Source organism: Perissodus microlepis, chromosome 8 (assembly GCF_051167445.1).
Source record: "Perissodus microlepis isolate ML-2025 ecotype Zambia chromosome 8, ASM5116744v1, whole genome shotgun sequence".
In the NCBI taxonomy this organism is placed as follows: Eukaryota; Metazoa; Chordata; class Actinopteri; order Cichliformes; family Cichlidae; genus Perissodus; species Perissodus microlepis.
This window is the reverse complement of record NC_140468.1, coordinates 8,277,021-8,297,860: the sequence shown is the minus strand read 5'-3', so window position 1 is coordinate 8,297,860 and position 20,840 is coordinate 8,277,021. Positions and strand designations below refer to the sequence as shown.

At 40.5% G+C, this 20,840-nt stretch overlaps 1 protein-coding gene and 1 long non-coding RNA gene across 5 annotated transcripts in view; one reads left to right on the top strand and one right to left on the bottom strand.

Annotated features, from left to right (window-relative positions):
* Positions 1 to 666: 666 nt before the first annotated feature.
* On the bottom strand, positions 667 to 18,126 carry LOC146381319 (uncharacterized). The gene is made up of 3 exons (XR_014801043.1): positions 18,038 to 18,126; positions 16,349 to 16,750; positions 667 to 16,250 (listed from the first exon to the last, which is right to left on the bottom strand). It is a non-coding gene; the product is annotated as an uncharacterized LOC146381319 (long non-coding RNA).
* A 549-nt stretch (positions 18,127 to 18,675) lies between these two features.
* The window catches only part of sdk2b (sidekick cell adhesion molecule 2b), a 283,868-nt gene continuing 281,703 nt past the window's right edge, over positions 18,676 to 20,840 (top strand). For 3 of the 4 annotated variants that reach the window (XM_084937294.1, XM_084937292.1, XM_084937291.1), the window contains exon 1: positions 18,676 to 19,606. In XM_084937294.1, the coding sequence (XP_084793420.1) occupies positions 19,468 to 19,606 (139 nt within the window). In that variant the 5' untranslated portion in view covers positions 18,676 to 19,467. The remainder of the gene's footprint in view (positions 19,607 to 20,840) is intronic. The other variant, XM_084937293.1, reaches the window with a different exon arrangement.

Here is a 20,840-nt window from a genome sequence, read left to right as displayed (position 1 = left end):
CAATCTGCGTTTTAAAAAATACCCGGGTACGTGTGGACGTAGCCTTAGTCTTGAACTTGATGTCAGTGAGTTAATATGATTGGCTAATGCTGCTTTTGGTGCCACTGTTCACTCACTGCATTCATTAATTCATTCCTGCCTGCTTTTTTCCTGTTGCTAACTCACTTGTCATTTAAGACCACTCGCAAATGAAGCAAATAATGTTGATTACCTCATTACAACAGCACATGGCAGCTCTGGGATATATTGCACAGTGTGTAAACAGTCAGTTCTTAAAGTCAGAGTGTCTGATGTATTCATTGAGCTTGTTTAAAGACCCAATCAAGTGACAAGGGGGCAAATCATCATATGAAGGCAACCTGGTGGCCACACTGTAGAAACAACGTGGGGTTCTCAGTTTATCTTTGCGCCCTAAAAAAGAATCAGACAGTGCTTTAACAGTTCTGGTATTTGAGAAAGAAAAAAAGTGCACTTAAGGATTGTAGCCACCTGTTAGTGTTTCTACAGTAGAATCAGTGTTGTCTCTTTGAGCTGGTTGTTAGCTTTGCTTTTGTTATCAGGTTTGTGTTAACATGTAAACACTAAAAGAAAGATTGTATGTGTTACCTCATTAGAAAAAGAGGTTTGTGTTGGTGTATGGGACTGTTGGCTAAAGTTTATATTGTTTACCAAGAATTATGTAATAACCAACTAATAATTACAGTATTAACAAAGAGATCAGGCCTCGATTAACAGTGTTATGGTGCTTCTGAACAAAGATGGTCTGTCTGGTGGCAGATGTCTACACAACATTTAGGACATAGCAATGCATCATTTAAAATGTAAACATTTTACAGGACTGAAAATTCTTCAATGGAAAGGCTAATATTAAAAATGTGATATTTAAAATTTAAAAATGAACTGTGATTGCGTCATGTGAACTTGCCTTTTATAGTACAGCCTGATATTGCCCGGAAAGTCACACTGGAACAGCAAAAAAACGCAAGTAACCAAGAGCACCACTAAACTTGCATAAACATGCACGAAGAATTCACAAATATAACTTTAAGTGAGACAGTTTTCAAATTGCATGTGAGTAGTAGTTGGTGAAAAAGACTCCCAAGCTCCCAAAACAATTACCACAATTAAACCAGAAACAGCAAAATAAAGTCTGCACCATACATAACTAGGTTCACAGAAACATATGAATTCTAACAAATGTGTCCTCCACTTGCAATTCTTCACACTAACTCATATTGAGACATTCGCTCAGCACAAATTGGCTGGTAATCTAGTAATTGGCATCGCAGGGAAAGTTTTACTCTTCAGAAAACCAAAGTTCAGAACACCTACACATATCTTCACACAAACACACAGATACACTAGCGTAGCTGAAGCTGTTTCTTTAGCATATGCAAAAATGTAACGAATAATCAGTGTTCATCAAGCAATGACAAGCATTCTTTACAAAGGGTTATTAACGAAATTCACTCCTGGTGAAAAAAAGGGTACGTTAATATAATGCACACGGTAGAAGCAAGATGATTAAAATAGCTTACAAAAACACAGCAGATGCATATTGAGTACTATACTGGAAGTACAAGGACAAATAACAATCACAACATAAAGTCAACATGACAGAGTCTCAGTGAAGAGTTATGCAATGTAGACAGCATAAAACTATAAATTAAGATTGTTTTTGGCAACAGAAAACTCTTCTCAGTAAATGAACATCAAATGGATAAATCTTAACAATCAACATCATGACAGACAGTGAAGCTAATTACAGGGAAGAAAGAAGGTTGTAAAAATGGCACCATTATCAAAAATCTCAATTTGGTATCTACAGCAGATGTCACTCAGGCATCTCTACAAGAATTCATAAAAGAGAAATTGCAAAATTGTATAAATTGTACATCTTCAAGTTTTATAAATCCAATGCAATACAAAGACCAATTTTAAATTTGTAATATTGTTTTAGTTGTCTGTTATTTCTGATTCTAATGTACTGCTCCATGAACTTTAGAAGTCAGAGCTGCAACATCACACCCAAGTTGACCTTATTCTAGTTGAACAAGTCAGAAAACCTAGAATGGGGTTTGCTCACCAATCAGATGAGTCATTTGATAACAACAATTCAATTCAATTTCATTTTTATAGCGCCTATAAAGCAAGCACTTGGCAACAGTGGGAAGGAAAAACTCCAAATCTTCTTCAAACCATACATCTAGCAGGTTTTGCTACTGTCTTGTTAATCTTCCTTTTCTGCTATCTTTATGTCACAAATCAATCCTCGTCTACTCCCACTTGGACCTGCCTGCGCTTTCTTCCTTACCTCTCTTGTGCATTGTTTTTTTGATTTCAGTCCTGCCTCCAAAGTCTCTCCACACATGGGTCGCTGTGATTGCATTTGTCATGCATTTATGCATTTAGCTCACTCTACAATTTTGCATTTTTACCTATATTTATCAGTACAACTGGTGATTGTGCACAGAGAAGAAAATCACCTCCACAGCTTGAACACAGAAAAGAATATGACCACCACAGCTGATTCTATATACAGAATATCACAATGGGGCCATTACTCGAGACAAGGTAATTAAAAAGCATTACAAATCATTTGTTTTTTTTAAGTAATGCAGTATATTACTTAATTGCTCTCCAGAGGACATAATTTGTTATGCTACTCATTACAATGCTTGCATTGTTACATAATTCTTGGTAAACAATATAAAGTTTAGCCAACAGTCCCATACACCAACACAAACCTCTTTTTCTAATGAGGTAACACATACAATCTTTCTTTTAGTGTTTACATGTTAACACAAACCTGATAACAAAAGCAAAGCTAAAAACCAGCTCAAAGAGACAACACTGATTCTACTGTAGAAACACTAACAGGTGGCTACAATCCTTACTACTTATCAGTTTGTTACCAGTTAAAGATCTAGCTCTGGTTGCTGGGCTGGGGTTGGTATTCACAACTTTATTATCACTCTGGATTCTTGGCTAGCTTTGTGTTAGCAAGCTGTTGAGCAAAGAGCAAAGGTTCTGTTAGCAGTACAGTGCATTTTTTTCTGTTCTGGACACAGTTTGGACTAGTGTATATTTTTCCAATAGAAGGTCACCATCATTTCCCTTCATTTTTAAGCAGTTCCATAAACCATTGCAGATAGTTATCTGCTGCAGAAGGATGGAACAACTTTTTCAGTGGTCTGCCCACCAAACAAACATAAAATAAGCTTTAACAACAACTCAAATGGAATTGAGCTCAAATAGAATTATGTAGTAAACAATAAGTGTGAAATAACTTTTATATTTAAGATAGTTCAAAACAGACACCCTTTGCTTTGATTACTGTTTTGCACACTCTTGGCATTCTCTTGATGACCTTCATGAGGTAGTAACCTGTAATAGTACTTGTCTTGCCTTTAGTCTGCAGTCCATTTTATGCAGACCAAACCATCTTGACTAGGTTTAGGTCAGGTGACTATGGAGGCCAGGCCATCTGGCAGAGCACTCCATCATTTTCCTTCTTGGTCAAATAGCCCTTACACAGCCTGGATGTGTGTTTGGGGTCATTGTCCTGTTGAAAAATAAATGATAATCCAACTAAATGCAAACCGGATGGGATGTTGCTGCAGGATACTGTGATAGTCATCCTTGTTCAGTGTACCTTCAATTTTGAATTAATTCCCAACAATGTCACCAGCACAGCACCCTTTTGTTTGTCCTTAGTACATGTTTCCTAGTGGCTATTTGACCATAAAGGCCTGATTCATTCAGTCTCCTCTGAAAAGTTGATGTAGAGATGTGTCTGCTACTGGACCTCTGTGTGGCGTTTATCTGGACTTTAATTGGAGGTGCTGTTATGTTGATTTCTGAGGGTGGTGACTCAAATTAATGCATCCTCAGCATCTACTAGAGTTATTTATCATTTTTTTCTTTGCTACATAATTTCATTTATCTTTTTTTCATAATTGATATCTTTAGTATGTATCTACATTGTAGAAAGTAATAAAACTAAAGAAAAAACATTAAATGAGAAGGTGTGTCCAAACCTTACACTGGTAGTGTATATCACAGGTGCAGTGTTATCATTATTTTTTCCTTTCTCTGAACCTACATCTTAGGAGCACAACATAGACTATATTTATAATGAAATTTTTATTGAAGTGAAGATATTAAAAAAATATATATAATGTATGGTTACTTTGCAAACTTGGTATTCTGACTATCTCGCCACTTCATTACATATTCCATATGTATGGGGAATCACCCCCTCCTTGGTCATGGCACGTGGATACCTCTATAAGCTATTCCTCCGACGGCAGATGCAAATGCCGACCCGGAGGGGCGGAAGGCATCAGTTTGCCAGACACAAGCCTGGCCTCAGCCAGTACAGCAAGACCCAAGGTCCGCAACAGAGCAAGCCACCACCCATAGCACGAAGGCTGCCACTGAGGCGCACCCAAAACCTGCACCCCAGACAGAGGGGCTGGCTGCCACATTCAGGCGATAACCCTAGTGAAGGTTGCACCCTGAGAACCACATTGCCGCTGCACAATGGCTGAAAGGGAGGAGGGTCCCTACAAGGCCCAAGAAGCGCCCACCCCTCTCCAGAAGGGAGGGTAAGCCCTGAAGATGCACAAGCCTGCCAAATGCCCTCCACAACCAATCGGACACCAGGACTTCCCAGGATCCTGGAGAAGAAGGCAGCAAACAGCTGGTCTCCTCTTAATCAGCCAGGTACACCTGACGTACATCGCCAAAACACAGACAGGGCAACCTGGTGCTGAGCCACCTCCTGGTGCACGCACTCAGTGCGAGTTGTTCGAAGTTGTGACAGACTGGGACAGATGGAATTCAGACAGGGCCAGCAACGCAGGGATGGACCAGAGGACCAAACCTTTCCATCCCCCAAGATGGGTGTAAGAGAAATTCTGGGAGGGTGCCATGACAGGCTCCCCACCGCAAAGGTAACGGATACACACTGCCACCACACACTGAAGCTCACACTTTGCCACACTGCATCACCAGTTTTACATCTGCACAAATGTTTTATAAATAAGCTGTGGGCATGGCTGGGATAGCTGAAGTGTCTTCAAGAAGTAAAGAAGTCATGACCAAAGACATATTCCCCATACACATAGAATATTTAACAGAGAGGAGAGATGTTTTTTCTAATTACAATTCTCCAGATCTGAATAATCTGAATATCAAGAAAGCAATATGTAAAAAGTCTTTGGTCTAATGATATATCATTTTGACAAGAAAGAATGTAATTGCAGTAATCTTCCAAATATGTTCACTCTAGCTATTATTGAATAGATTTATTCCAGTGTTCCATCCACCCTAAAAGCTGGAATTCACAGCTAGGAATGTTTTAGAGCTGACTCCCTTCCACTAGTACATCTACAAGTTGGAAAACCAGGACAAATAGCTTCAAGAAAACCTTTGATTTCAGGTCGACTATTGACAGCTATCCTTAGCAAGAGCTGATAGGAGGTAATTTATCTAATTAAACAAATAATGGATTGGAAGAGTAGGGTGGTGCTTCCCTGTTTCATGAAGGTAGGATGTGGACCAACTATAGAAGGATCATACTTCTCACCTTCCCTAGGAAGGCCTCTCTACCAGGGTACTGGAGAAAAGTGTTCATCCATTAATCAAACCTTGGATTCAGGAGGAGGAACATGATTTTCAGAACATTAAACCACGTCTTTATCATCTCGAGAATATACAAGGCTACATGGCAGTTTGTCCAACTAATCTACATGTGTTTTGAGAACTTGGAGAAGCCATTCATTTGTGTTCTCCGGGGTTGTGGGGTGGTTTGCAATTGAGAATGAAGCACTGGGAATAAGAATTAGGAATTATGGGTCATGGTTCTCCTCTCCGTGAATCGCTACCTTATCGTGGTGGAGGATCGCTACCTTATTGTGTGTCCCAGGGATCCCAGGGGCTATGTTGTCTGGGGGCTTTTGCCCCCTTGTAGGGTCTCCCATGGCAAATTGGTCCTGGGTGAGGGACCAGACAAAGAACGATTCAGAAGACCCTTATGAAGAAAACATTGAGGGAACAGTTTACCCTGCCTGGGATAGGGTTACTGGGGCCCCGCCCTGGAGCCAGGCCCGGGGAGGGTGCCCGAGGGCGAGCGTCTGGCACAGCCCGAAAAGGGGACATGGGCCCATCCTTCCGCAGGCCCACCACCCGCAGGAGGCGCCATAGGGGTCGGGTGCATTGTGTGCCGGCTTAGGCTGCTGCCCCTGCGACCCGGCCCCGGATCAAGCGGATGAAGATGGATGGATGGATGGGTCATGGTTCTCAGTAGGAAAAGGGGAGTGTCCATTCCAGGACAAATTACTGCTACAAGTGGAGGAGTTCAAGTATCTTGGGGTCTTGGCACCGCTTGAGTGATTGGAGAGTGGAGTGGGAGATTAATAGACAGATTAGTATGGAATGCAAATAGGCTGTACTAATCTGTTGTGATGAGAATGTTAAGCGTAAAAGCAAAGGTGTTGATTTACTGGATGAACTGTATTTCCACCTGGAGAGTGACAAAAAGAATGAGTTTGTGGATACAAGTAGCAGAAATTAGTTTCAAACCAATTTCTTTTGTTAAGTAAATAGCCCTAGAGTTGTTAAACCAAAACAGCTAAATCTGACTGTGCTTAATTCACCCAGTAAAATCTACTGCTGCTTGCACTGCATATATCCTTCAAGGAGCATCTAAAGTAACTATTTACTATATCATAATGATAGATCCCTGCAAAACTTAAAACACACACATATTAGGAATCTGTTCCAAACATAGCACAGTTTTGAGCCACATTCCCAGAGCTCTTGCAGATTTCTTCATCTTAAGTGTTTTCTTTCCTTTTTCTCTGTCTCTTTGTCTCATTTTTCTACTATTCATCTTGATGACATCTGTAGAACAGCTCACTTAGAATATAATGAATGCCTGTTTCAAGTTGAAATAAGAGACATTTCATAAACACTCTTCTCCAGAAGGTGCACTTTCCTGTCAATATGAAAAAAACTGCTAAGCACTCAATCCTTAATTGAAAAGCTCTTTGCCTGAAATGATTTCTGCAAACTTCATGAATTATTTAAATGAATGAAAAGATGGAAGTAAAGTGGACCAATATGTCTGATCTTTGATACTGGAAGAAAAGGGGGAATAAAGAAAAAATACTGGACCCACTGAATGAAATGTCTCTTTAAGAAAGTGCTCTCCACTGCCTTGGAAGAAAAAAAGTCTTGTTTATTTTTGCATAGACAGTGATTGTAGAATAGAATAGAATACAGTAGCCCTTTATTGTCATTGCCCATGTACAAGAACATTGTATTAACTAGCTATAGGGGCCATTACAAGCATCAAATGAACACAATTCTGTCTTTCATCAATAGACAAATATGATAAGTGCATTGGAAAATATGGGTCTTTTGATTAAAAGATATGTTTTGTTTTTAAATAGAGGAAATACTTAAAATAAGATCTACAGTAACTACATTAAAGTATGAAACATACTTAAGACAGAGCTTACAATTCAAATTAATGTGCTGCTGTTGTCAAGCAGAAGTAAAAGTGCATTTATACTAACCTCATTATACATTCTCAGTATCAGCTCATTAAAGGTCAATGAATTTGGCAAACATCACACCATGCTTTATTTCCAATTTCTGCAACAAAGCATTTTGAATTTGCCACAGCACTAGTTCACTTTTGGCTTGTTTACCACAGCCACAGGAGCACTTCCCTCAAATGTCACTGTGATCCTTATATTGTATGTAAAATGCATAGATTCTCGGAAACTATGCTGAAATTAGCAAAATTATTGGGCACAAGATATATTTACATTATGGATTTACTAAGACACTATTTTGGGAACATGTAAAGATATATTATTAAAAAAACAGGAAAATATTTCCAGAGCCCACAGCTCATCCCACGTTTGTGACTTTACATTCAATGCAGAATTTAATTTGTTAAGGAGAGAGACAGTAAGAGGGAGAACTTGCATTTCACTGAAATGTTTCATCAAGCATATAATAAGAAGGTGGGGTGTGAGGAAGAGAAATTTTTCAAAGAAGAAAGAAAGTTGGGCTGAGTGTTAGAACAGAGAAGCGGAGCTGACGTGTTGTCAGACGGACTCATAACCTGGTTAAGGCAGATCAGAAAAGGAGGCAGCGAGAGAGAGAGGGAGAGAAGGAAAGAGAGGCAGGTCTGTCATGCACAGCACGGAGCCTTTTCTTCTCCTGTTGTCAATTAGAGCAGGCAGCTCTGCACCTGCATGTGGATGCCAGGCCAGCGCTTCTAGCCAGCGTTCACCTCGGCACTGGGCCCGCTGTCCAACCAGCTCTTAATGAGGGGCTTTGTGTGGATAAAGGGGGCTGGTGCGTATACTCAGGCGCCCATACATGGCAATTAGGTTGAATCAATCCTGGGGAGAGCAATGTCTCTCTCCCTCCCTCTCTCTCTCTCTCTCTCAAATACGTTATTCTTTATACTTTACTTAAGTAAGACTGATGGACTGACATGTAGACAGGGAATTGCAAGATTTTCAAATGCGTGGGTATGAAAATGACTAATCCTCACAGAATGAATCATAGAGAATGACTTCTTTGCTGGATACGTTAAAGCAAAATTCATTACAAAGTGGAATTTACATAGTTCATGAAAAGCCAAATCTTGGACCAGCAAATGGGTTTTCTATGAGGCCCACATTTAGAGGATTCAACACAATTTCAGTGGGATGCATTTCACAGCCGTCTTACAGTTGTTTTTTCTGCATAACACTGAAAAACAATTAGGATGCTTAATGCTCAAACAAAAAAATGTGGGAGTTGATGAAATGAATTGCCAATAACTTGAAAATTGAGTTGGCTCCAAGATTTAAACTCTACAAACCTTGACTTTATGGTTTAAAGTGTTGCAAATAGGGACACATATTTACTGAGCTGTCACAGATTATGGCACTGAAATGTAAATTCAGTGTAGATTTTCACTTCAAACAGTATGCCACCCACAAATATCTTTTGTGTTTCCTCTGAGAGCTAGTGTATGAAAAGTACTTGTTACCTAAGTTATATGAATACGACTAATGGGAAAGCAGGAAGAGGGAGACTAATATGCAAAATGTCTCAGAGTAACCTACTATGCAGAGTTCAAGTGATAAGACTGGATATATTACCAAGCTCAAGCAGCGTTTTTCCTCTTCTACATTCATTAGAGGCTTCTTGTATTTTCTTTTCCTGCGACGATCGACATTCATTTCAAGAGACAGGACTTAGTTAGAAGTTAAAGGTAAATTTGACAAAGGACAAGGAAAGAAATTATTACTCATCAATCACAGCTGAGCTGGGAAAGAAAATGATGAAAATCCTTATTTTGTAAGGTAGTCTCTCATTTCTCTGGGTGTTTGGTTTCTTTAAATGGAGCCTTCCCCCCATTAAAGCAAAGGGATTTTCTAAAGCCACTCCTGAGATGTAGTAAAGTCAATCCAGAGGTCTTGTCACTCAAAGGCCTAGCATAAATGGCATGGCAATCACTGCTGAGAGCATACCTCTTTACAGGATCATTCCAGTGTGACAGAAATTTCATTCTTATTTTATTTACACCGCCTGAAAGCAATCACGTTTATAGTTACCTGGGGTTATTTTTAAATTCAACGTGATGAGCAATAGTTTTTCGGGAGTTTTGCCATCCAAGCTTTGTTATTGAATGGCTCCCAACATTGGTAAATCAGTCAGTGAAGCTAATCCATCTCTGTGATTGAAAAGATAACAGACACATTTTGCCAAGCTACTTGACATCACAGCTTATTATGTTGTACCGATTTCAAAAGTAGCCTGTGGCTATCATGTTTCTAACCAAGCATATAATTGTATTATTGCTGCAAAGCTACAATACCTTATGTTCTCCTATTTTATTTTGGTGTTTCATCTATGTTTAAAGACATTTTTTTTCATGTCGAATGACAAGTTTGGTAATAGGTGCCCTTGATTTTGAGAATTAGGACATCCTCGATAAAAATCTATTCTCCTCAGTTCTTACTGGTAATGGGCATCATTCTACAGAATGAGATGATCAGTCGAGCTCTTTAATGGAATCTGAAACATTCATTGGCGCTATCTTCTGCACCAACATAAGCTTATTGGACACTGTCAGCATGAACTTGCTTGCAGTCTTCTATTTGTTTGCTGCCTCCAACTCAGTTACCAAACTATTGGTATTCTACTTGTTCACTTCAACTTTGATCCAGATTTAGTCTCTGTAAAGTGATCATTGCATTGTTGTCAGAAAAACACAGTTTTTTCATATTCTTTTACCAGCTATCATCTAAATCTTTCTTGACCATCCACTTACTGTATATTTTTCATCAGATGCGACCTCAGTCTTTTCCTACAGCTGGTCACATTCATCCACATGAGCATATTTATGCGAGCCTCACGATGTTGGTATATTGTAAAAGTGATTTTCTGACGTGGGTCTGCTCTAATCGCCAAATGATCTTACAGGGAATGACTCATGCCACGTTTTGAGCATTGACTCATGTGCCTTCTATCCTTAAAATAAATGCAATCAAAAAAACTTAACTGGGGCTTCTGTATGCACGTCTATCACATGCACATAGAAGCCCTAGTTCTGGTTCTAGTTCTTTGCATTTCCTTGAGTGATAAGCACATGTTTAAGAGTGATAGGTGTACAATGGAACCCTATTACAAAAAGCAAGAAGGAGTCTGGTGCAACTGTTAAAGGCAGCAGAAAATCTGTGGGTACTGGACAAAGGGGACCTTTACTACTTGAAAGGTTGAAAGGTCCCCACGTGCCTGACATTCAAAACGTCATGATCATTGTTTGGCAAGAGGCCAGAAGAATAATGTCTGCAAACTGGCATCGCAAGTAAGATCTACACTCAGGGTATGTGGGCAGAAGTAGATTTGTTCGGCTTCATCGGAAAATTCTGCATAGTGTCCCTCATTGGGACACTACCGGCGACCGTGGCTCAGGGGGTTGGGAAGCGCATCTGTAACCGGAAGGTCGCCGGTTCGATCCCCGGGCTCTCTGTCCTGGTCGTTGTGTCCTTGGGCAAGACGCTTTACCCTACCGCCTACTGGTGTTGGCCAGAGGGGCCGATGGCGCGATATGGCAGCCTCGCTTCTGTCAGTCTGCCCCAGGGCAGCTGTGGCTACAACTGTAGCTTGCCTCCACCAGTGTGTGAATGTGAGAGTGAATGAATAGTGGCATTGTAAAGCGCTTTGGGTGCCTTGAAAAGCGCTATATAAATCCAATCCATTATTATTATTGCCACAACAATCAATTCCTGTGGACAAGCACATTGCACAGATGCAGCATGGCTGAATAAAGCTGCTTCTCTATTTTCTCATTAATGTCTCCCCAACACAATTAGTCCGCGATTGTGTAAGACAATGCGTGTTTAAAAATGAATAACATGTCAGATTAACTCTTATAGTCAGCCCGCTCATTGACAGCTGGTGGTTTCCAAAAATGTAGCATTTACATTTATAAGAAATCTGTAGGATTAATGAGCCTGTCAATTTCTGAGGAGAGAACTTTTGTTATTGACTACAATGATGCTACAAGTTTAGAAATAAGAATGAGTCTGAGGTCTTATTTCCAAAGTTCTACTGTGCTGACTCAAGATCTCATAATAATTCTGTTTTCTCCAATTTGTACACAGCTCTTTTTCAGGCTCCCTTAGAGGGTTTTTCAAGCATTAACAAAAATCTCTTGTCCTAGACTGAATTCACTCCTGCGAAACCAGCTTTATTATTTTTAAAGAGAAGATGTGCAGTAGGTTACATGTTTTTCACCATTAACTTAGATCATACCCCCACGCTACACTGTGTATGCTACGCTTCAGCTAAAGTATATAATAAATGACAAAAAATATATAATTAATGCAAGATTGCCACACAAGAATTGCTGGATCCAACACTGAATCCATCATGTGTCCTTGCTCCTTGACTTTCTGACATGCTGCCATTATCTCCTCTGAAGTGCAGAGAAGAAAACAATCCCTCCGCAAGCTATTAAAAGATGACAGGGCCAGGTCAAAGGATGAATTTGAAAAGGTAGTAGCTGCATGAATAGGTGGCACACGCTGGCCATGAGGACAAGTAGGCATGATTACAAGATAGGGTACAAAAATAGTGCATCAACATGTGGAAAACCTTAAACAGTTAAAATATGAATTCAAAAATTCCAAAACAAAAAAAGTGCCTGACCAACTGATCTCAGTGAAGACTTACTCACAGCAAATATATTTTTAAAAAAGGAAGTAAAATGTTCTTCAAAGAAAACCTCATGCAAATTTTCTCTTTTAGGACACCTTATCATCTGACAACGGGCCCTCTCAGGTCAGAGAAGGAAAACTGAAATAAAACTCCAGCAGCTGAGTGCCCTCCACTGCCTTCAACACTGTGGGGGTGTGTGGGTCAAGACTCCATCATGGAGTCCAGAGTAGGATACTGCCGTTGCAGGAGAGCTGGGCAGCGAGTGCCTTTTCTGGCTCCAGGCTCAGTGACACATGCATTGACCTAAACACATATCAGTGGGTGGAAAAACATCAATGCTTTATCTGATGTAGGTGCCCAAGGTTTTATGTTTTCACCAATTATAGCTCAGCATTGACTGATGTTTGATCCAATATGCTCCAAAGACACACGTCAGTGTAGCCATGTGGTTATTTTTTGGTTAGTACTGTATTTTTCATATATAAATATAAGTTCATGTGATCAGATTCGACATTATAGAAGAGTTGGCATATAAGGACGAAGGCACAGATGGTGTCAGTGTTTGGAATCTGTTCAATACAGTGCATGTTTTATACAGAAGGTTTGGGTAATAATGAGAGTTTGGATAGAACTGAACCAAACCCCCAAAAAGATTAACATTTAAATGGCTACATTTAGCAAAGTTCTGTTATATTAATTTTAGTAAGCCCGTAATGAAACTGAAACAAAAATACATGGGTGCTGTGCCTCTGTGACATATGTAATGGTTGTTTTTCTGAACATTCTGAAGTGATTAATGTGTTCTTGCAATTTTTAACAGCATATATTCAACAACCTATATACATTTTATGTTTAAAATGAGCTCAAGTCAAGATGGCAACCATGCAAACAAAATGTAATCTCCAATAAAGACTAATGCGTGTCAGCCGTGGTTAATAAGCATGCAGTCCTTGTAAAAGATGGGTTACTTTCAAGGTTTCAATATCCCCTTCTGAAAAAGGGTGGGCCATTATTTTGGATCCACAGGATGAACAGCATTGACTGACAATGTTTATTGTACATCTTCTTTTTCTCCCGCTAGGAGCCGCCACCGCAGCTCATCTCCCTCCATCTTACCTTATCCCTTATCCTATCGTCCTCCCTGGCAGCTCCATATTCAGCATCCTTTGTCCAGTATGTCCCTCCTCTTCACACGTTTGAACCATCTCAGCCTTGCCTCTCTGACTTTGTCTCCAAACTGCTCAACCTGAGCTGTCTGGCATATTCCTGTCTAATCTTGTCTCAATACCATCTTGTAAATCTTCTCTTTCACTCTTGCTTGCTACCTTTCTGTCACAAATCACCTCAGATACTCGTCTCCGCCTACTCCACCTTGTCTATACTCTCGACTTCACCTGGCATTTAAACTTTTCTATCTTCATTACCTCTACTCCTTGCATGCTCACTTTTCCACCTGTCTCACTCACACACAAATTATATCTTGTTTCTACTTACTTTTATTCCTCTCCTCTCCAGAACATACCTCCACATCTCCTGACTCTCAGACTCTCACTTCCATCTGCACTCTACTCTTATTACAGATCACAATGTCATCTGCAAACATCATAATCACTTAGTCAATGAGACTCTTCATCTGTCAACCTGTCTATCACCACTGCAGACAAGAAGGCACTCAGAGCCAGTCCCCGATGTAATCCCACCTCTACCTTGATCTCTTTTGGCACCCAATCACATACATTCTCAATCCACAAAGACACAGTGCAACTCTTTCTGACCTTCTCTATACTTCTCTATCTACACTTAAAGCAAACATCATATCTGTAGTGCTCTGTATCAGCATGAATCCATACAGCTGCTCACTGATCGCCGCCTCTCTTTTTAACCCAGCTTCAACAACTCTTTCACACATCTTTATGGCATGCCTCATCAATTTTATACCCCATTTGCTACACCTCTGCATAAAACCTTTGTTCTTGAATACTGGAACCAATAGACTATTGTATAGTACTCTATTCCTCAGACGTCCTCTCACTATAAAGATTATTTTAAACAATCTGGTTAAAAAGTCCACTGCCCTCTCTGTGGGGATTGCAAAAAGCAAAACAAAAAACAAACAAACAAAAAAAAAACCCCACAAAGTTTGCTCAACAAGGTACTTTTTTATTCTTAAGTGTAGCAACTGCTACAAGGTTATTTGCAAAGCTGATGTGAATACAACCATATTCTATATATTTTTAAATAAAGGTAGATGACATTGTACTCTAAGGCATGCTATCTTTAGGGGGAGATTTTGGGTGAACCAACCATGTAAACTGATGTTACTCAGAGCTTACTCTCTTGAGAGCGTGAGAGTGAGAAAGGGAGCAAAGCGCATATGTGAATCAGAGGCTGATGCAGTCAACTGCAATCTTTTCACGGGTGCTGCGTGATTATATCCATAAACTAAGCAAGAAAACCACAATTTTAGTTTTTTAGTAGATGTGGAAGATATGAAGCAGTGCAGGGCAGGGGAGGTGGTGTAGTTCCTGTGAGGCAGGAGATATTAATTTATAAACAGGAAAATCAAAAACAAACAGACTAATATTTTGTTAGCACACTTCACCTGTTCCTTGTGTTTGTACCTCAAACCACTTCTTTGCCTGAGACAGTTCTCTGCTTCCTTTTTCTTTCTTTCACAAGTTCCACACCTACGTTTTTTACCTTTCTTTTTGCGTTGCAAGCCTTCCTTTGCCAAGGTTGGCACAGCTCTGCTTTACATATTTCTTTTCCATATTGACCATCTGTCTCACACAAACAGCTTTTTGAATGATCTCTCTCTCTCACTAATGAATACTATTGGATTTCTTTTCTTTTACTCCTCTCCATCTGCGAAGATGCCTATGATTAAAGGTTCTTACATAAATTAGAATGACATTTTTTTCAAATATTAGTTGTTTTTAAGAAATACCCTTTTTGTCTCCACATCTTGCCTTGTAAATGTGATAGACAGATATCACAACCTTTGCAGTAATGTACGAATGAAAATTTCACTCAAGGGTAGCAGTTTATTTATTAAGCATAGTGAGCCCAGGATGTCATTATTCTATGAGAACAGTAATTAGACTGCAAGGTTGTTTGACTGCGGTAGGTGGTACATGCATATGAATTTCATCTCTGAACTCATTAAAATATTTATATACTCTGTGTGTGCGTGTGTGTCAAAAAACAAAAAACAAAACCCGACATGCAGTTTGAGTACGACTAAGACTGCTTATAGGCAAGTTCCTAAAGATTCCAAGACTTTAACCGGCCTGAACCTAAATGAACATAATAATTCATCTAAACTATTCTGTTCTCTATATTGTGTTTCTTTGACTGGGGTGGTTCAGATGGTCAGCAGGGCCTTCCTCTATCAAAGGGACATTTTGACAGATCTTTATTGTAATTGGCCTCACAGGTAATAAGAACCACTCATCACCCCATTGGTCTCCCGCTGTTCTTGCATTCCCATTATCCCCCACTCGTTCCAGTTCATTAAACCTCTAGCAAGACTGGCCAGAGGTGCACGAGAGGATGGAGCTTTCCTTTTGGTTAAGAAAATCCATATTCCTTTGATGCCTATCCAAGCTCTAACTGACAGAGAAATATTAATGGTGTGAGAAATGTTTGATAAATAGTTGTAAACCCTTTAAAGACCTGGATCTGCTGCTCTACTTTTCTACTTTTTTTTCTCTTACGTGTCATCATTTTACAAGCTATATTATCCCATACGAAAATATTGTTGGAGGTTAATGAATCCAGTAGTACTCTCCAGTTATCACTGGGGTTAGTTCTATATCGGTTAGTTCTATATCAGGACAGCAGAGTAGGAAATGTGTGTGTGTGTGTGTGTGTGTGTGTGTGTGTGTGTGTGTGTGTGTGTGTGTGTGTGGAGGAGGAGGTGGAGTTCAGGGACCTTTCTGAAGCAGTCAAGAGTCTTCCCTCCAGCCTATCTTCCTCTTGGTTTTCTGACCTCTCTCGCTTTCCATCTGGGCATAATAGAAAATTCCTCTGATATCACTTCAATTTTTAAGCTTTTGCTGTGTTTTTTTCCATCTATATGTAGTCATGCTTTTCAAGTTCTTACCAAATGCAGGTGAAAGTCAGAACTGCTGGTCAGACTTTTGGTCTGAGCAAACAGCAATGCCTTTTGTCATTCAACGATGTCTCTCCATCTCTTTTTTTCTTTTAATGTGTTGCTCTCCTTAAGGCCTCCGAAAAGAGAGGTGGAAATTTTAGCTTAGAGCCTGCCTTTTATTTTGTTCATTGAAATGAAATGAAAAGGGTGGTCAATGCTGCACTTCACACTCAAAGGTTCAGATTGAAATAGGTAACAAAAATGTGCTCTTTGATAAGCTGTGGAGCAAAAAGTGTGAACACATCACCAAAAATAACCCAAAACTTACCATTGGGTTTTTTTTTTAATGTGTTTTAAAGGCATTTTGCTCCCAATCATGCATTTCATCACTTGAAATAATGTCCAATCATTCTGCAAAACAAAAAATGAATGAAAATCAGTTGTGAGGAACAGTGGTAAGACACACACACAGAGAGATACACACACACACACACTTGTTTTCATATCCTATAGATATCCTATCTATAGTGAGGACATTGCATTGACATAATGCTTCCCAAGCCACTTACCCTAACCATCAAAAATGAATGCCTTATCGTAACCCTCAGCCTAAACCTAACCATACCTAATTGTAACCCTGACAGTGAAACCACACTTTGAGCCTCAAAAATGCCTTCAAACTCATGGGGACGGGCATTTTTTCCCCATAAGTGACTGTTGGTCCCCACAAGTATAGTAGCATGCCAATTTTCTGTCCTCACAAAGCTGTCTAAACATGTACACACACACATGCATTTGAGAACTTGCAATGATACCATTTTGGTCATTTAGAGAAAATTGAATGCATTTTCTCCACTTACTGCACATTTTTGATTCTTTTCTAACTCTCTTAACTCCTTTTTCAAAAATGCCATTTAACTGTGTGTTTTAAACATTGGTATAACTTGAAATTACTGCACCCGACTAACTCTTGATCATCATTACCAGTTGCATGGTTACTACTTGGGCTAGTTAAAAATAACATGTCTCATTCTGAAGTGAGTACAGCTTGCACTAAGCTACTTTAGCACCTGTGATCACAGCTAGCCGTTGCTCAACAACACCAGGAGCTAACACCTGGCATTGTTGGCATCTGCAGGGAAAGGAGGGGTGCGGGGTGGACACACACACACACAGACACAAACGCACAAACAAATGGATTACCACTTGTCTGCAGAAAGCTATGGCTCAAAATACTGTGTCCAGGGATTTTCAAAATGACCCTCTTGCTGAGTTCAGTCACAGTAAATACTTGAAAAATCATAACTGGTTTCCTGAGATGCCCTAAGGCTGGCCAGGGAAGCACTCCATCTTGATTTTCATGATGGTAACTCTCCTATTATTAACTTTGTGCAAGTTATCGCATTTTTGAATAAGAAGGAGAAAGCCAAAAGGAAGCTGAAACTCTTGTGCGGAAATAGCAGAAGCTATTATCATGGTGCATTATTTCCAAGCTGCCCTGTGGTGGCTTAGATGGGCCTCACCATTTGTTAAAACAACAACAAAAAAAACAAAACATCACAAACACTAAGCACTCCTGTTTTCTCCTGGCAAGGCACTGTCATTTTCAGGACATGAACATTTGCTCAGTCAGGCTCTCTCATTCTCTTCCTTGACTTCCACTTTACTGATACTGTCATTTTGGAAACATTTGCTCACCAACCACCCTTCTCTGCTCTTCCTCCTTCTGTCTTCCAACGATTCTCTTCTCACAGCCTCCTCCTCCTCCTTGTCTTCCTCCTCCTCCTACACACAGAGAAGATAACATGCAGCAGTTTCAGTCTTGGCTGTGTAACGACTTAGCACACCCATTTGCGCCTTTTATATTCATGCCATGCACCTCAAATAGCATCGAGAATTACATCCTGTAGCCTCAGCGAAAAAAGGAAAAGAGCAATACAGAAAGTGCTACAAAAACATACAGTATCATAGCTCAAAGTATTAAAATGCAGCCAAAATATAAATCCCTCTAATGATACCACGGGGGATAAAAAGTACTACAAGGTCAGTAAACTCAGACACATTAGCCTATAAATCCCCGCAGAAATATCATAGTGATTTCTCCACAGGCACCCTAAGAACCACTACATTCTTGGCAGCACAAGCCGGACGCATGCTCCTTAAATCATTTTAACAAAGGACTATATTCATTCCACCTTTGTGTAATGTGGAAAGCAATAAAATCCTCTCCTGAAACCATGTGCTTGGCTGTATTGTAACAGGAGATGTGTTTTTGCGCATGGCCGCATGGTGGCATCATGCGCTGCGCTGCTGCAGAAGCATCAGATCCCAGCGTTACCTCACGAAGAACCCGGGACTCGTCCTCATCCGAGGCACCGGCAACCGGGCTTTCCTCTACGGCACGGCTCCCACTCTCATCCTGTGACTGCATGCAAGTTTCTCCCCCCACCGCCCCCCATTCTCCGCTCAGCGAACTGCTGTAGTTCTTCTCCGCTCCTGTCAAAGCAAATTGGCGACCTTGACGGTGCGCTCTGGGGAGGAACTTTACGGGGGGTGTGCTCCATTTGTGGCGCTCCTCTTCAGAAAGGAAAGGATTCGAGGAAAAGTCTGTTCTGTGCTTCGGAGAAGAAGAAAAGAGAAAGAACAAAAACACCTAAGCGCTCCGCCGGGGACAAGGCGAGGGAGGAAGTTAAGTAAAGAGAAGAAGACGAAGAAAAAGAACAAACCAGCATCTCAAGGACGCACGACGTGTAAGTGGGGAAAGGTGTTCTATGAGGTGCAGCTTTCCTTCTTACAGGTGCAGCAAGAGACAGACTGTACTTGGACTTAACCTGGATTCATCTGATTGAGTTGCATCCTTCAGATAAACAAACGCGCTCTGTTTTGGTACTCCTACGGAAATATTTTACCATCAACGAAGCTCGTGGAACTGCAGCGAACTTAGACTGTAAAACAAACACACAGTTTGACCGAATTTCTCCGGTCGCCACAGGCTACGGCAGAGGCTTGGTTTTGCGCTCCGAGGTCGGTGCGCTCTGCTCGACTTTAGTGGTCGCAGGTCCTCCTGACAGAGAATCAAGCAGCAGGCGAACGGCACCACAGCCACGGCGGGACTCGGCCACTACGGCATGCTTAAAGCTCACCGGGCACTTGTTGTCCAGTCCTCCCGGTTTGGGACCATGTTTGAGGACTCCTTTAACAGATCGATGTGGCGCGTCGCATGGATTTTATTTTTTTCCTTACTCATCCACTGCGCACAACCTCAAGGTAAGAAGAGTGTTGGATCGTTACTGTACCGATGAACCGATCACACCGGCCCATTGGTGTTTGTAGCTACCTGCTGTGTTAGATGTTAATACCCTTTCCGGTGTGGTGTGGCACCGGATTTTTGCAGTCTTCATCCTTTTGCACGTAGCCCACAATTTTCTCATTAGGCTTCACATCAGTGAGATGCTGAGCTCTGTTAAACGTGGCACCACTCTCACGTTTGTGCTTTAATAAACATTTAAAATAGGCTTAGTTTTCCCCCCACACTTAACGTATATCAAACTTCATTGAGTTCATCCACACCGATGTGGGTGAAGTCTAGAATCTAATGAGACACATTTAAGGCTTCTCAAGTTTTCAAAAAAGACCGTTTTAACGAATACTCTTATTTATTTCTTTTTTTTACTGCTGTTTTTTTGTTTTACAGTTTGAACATGTGTAATGAGCCCCTCTGATGTCACGTGCCATTGCGAGCCAAGCTGTTAAAATGTTAAGCTGATTAATAAGTACAAAATAATTAATCACTCTTCCCCGCAGGAAACTAAACTTTGCGCGGCAAACAAATACATACATATTGAAATGCAACGATTAGAGCGGGCACAGAGAGGCAAAGTATCAAATGTTGAAAATTAATTGGTTTTCTGAGAATTATGCAGCCTGAGCGGAGGGAAGCACCAGCCAAGTGTGGCAGTTCACAGGGAATCGGTGGCGTTTATCTTCGTTTTTTATTATCTGTTTTTCATGAGTCAAATTCTCAGCGCAATAATCCCACAAGATCTCCTGTAATATTTCTGTGGAGACTCGGTGCCCAGAAAGAGAGTCTACTGTAACCTCAGGCATTCTTCCTTTCATTTTTACCCACCTATCACAGAGCTGCAGGGTGTTTTATTTTTTATGCTTTTTTTTTAACTATTCTAAAAGAAAACCTAGTTGCTCCTGGAGATTAACGTGTACATTACTGTCACTTTGATTCAAACGCACATTTAGTGGGGTCAGGAGTTTGCACCATGGGTCCTTGCTGTTGCTCCAGGGGTTCCTCGCTGAAGTAGAGCCTGGAAAATTGCTAGAAAATGAAAATGGAAACATGATGAACTTGACTGAGGGTTGTCCTCTTTCTTCCCACTTCAAAGCTTCATCACACACTGCACAAAGTGGAACTCTTGTACTGTGTCTCTTCGACCTCTCATTCAGGCATGCTCAGAGTATATATGTTCAAACATATGTACTGTGAACA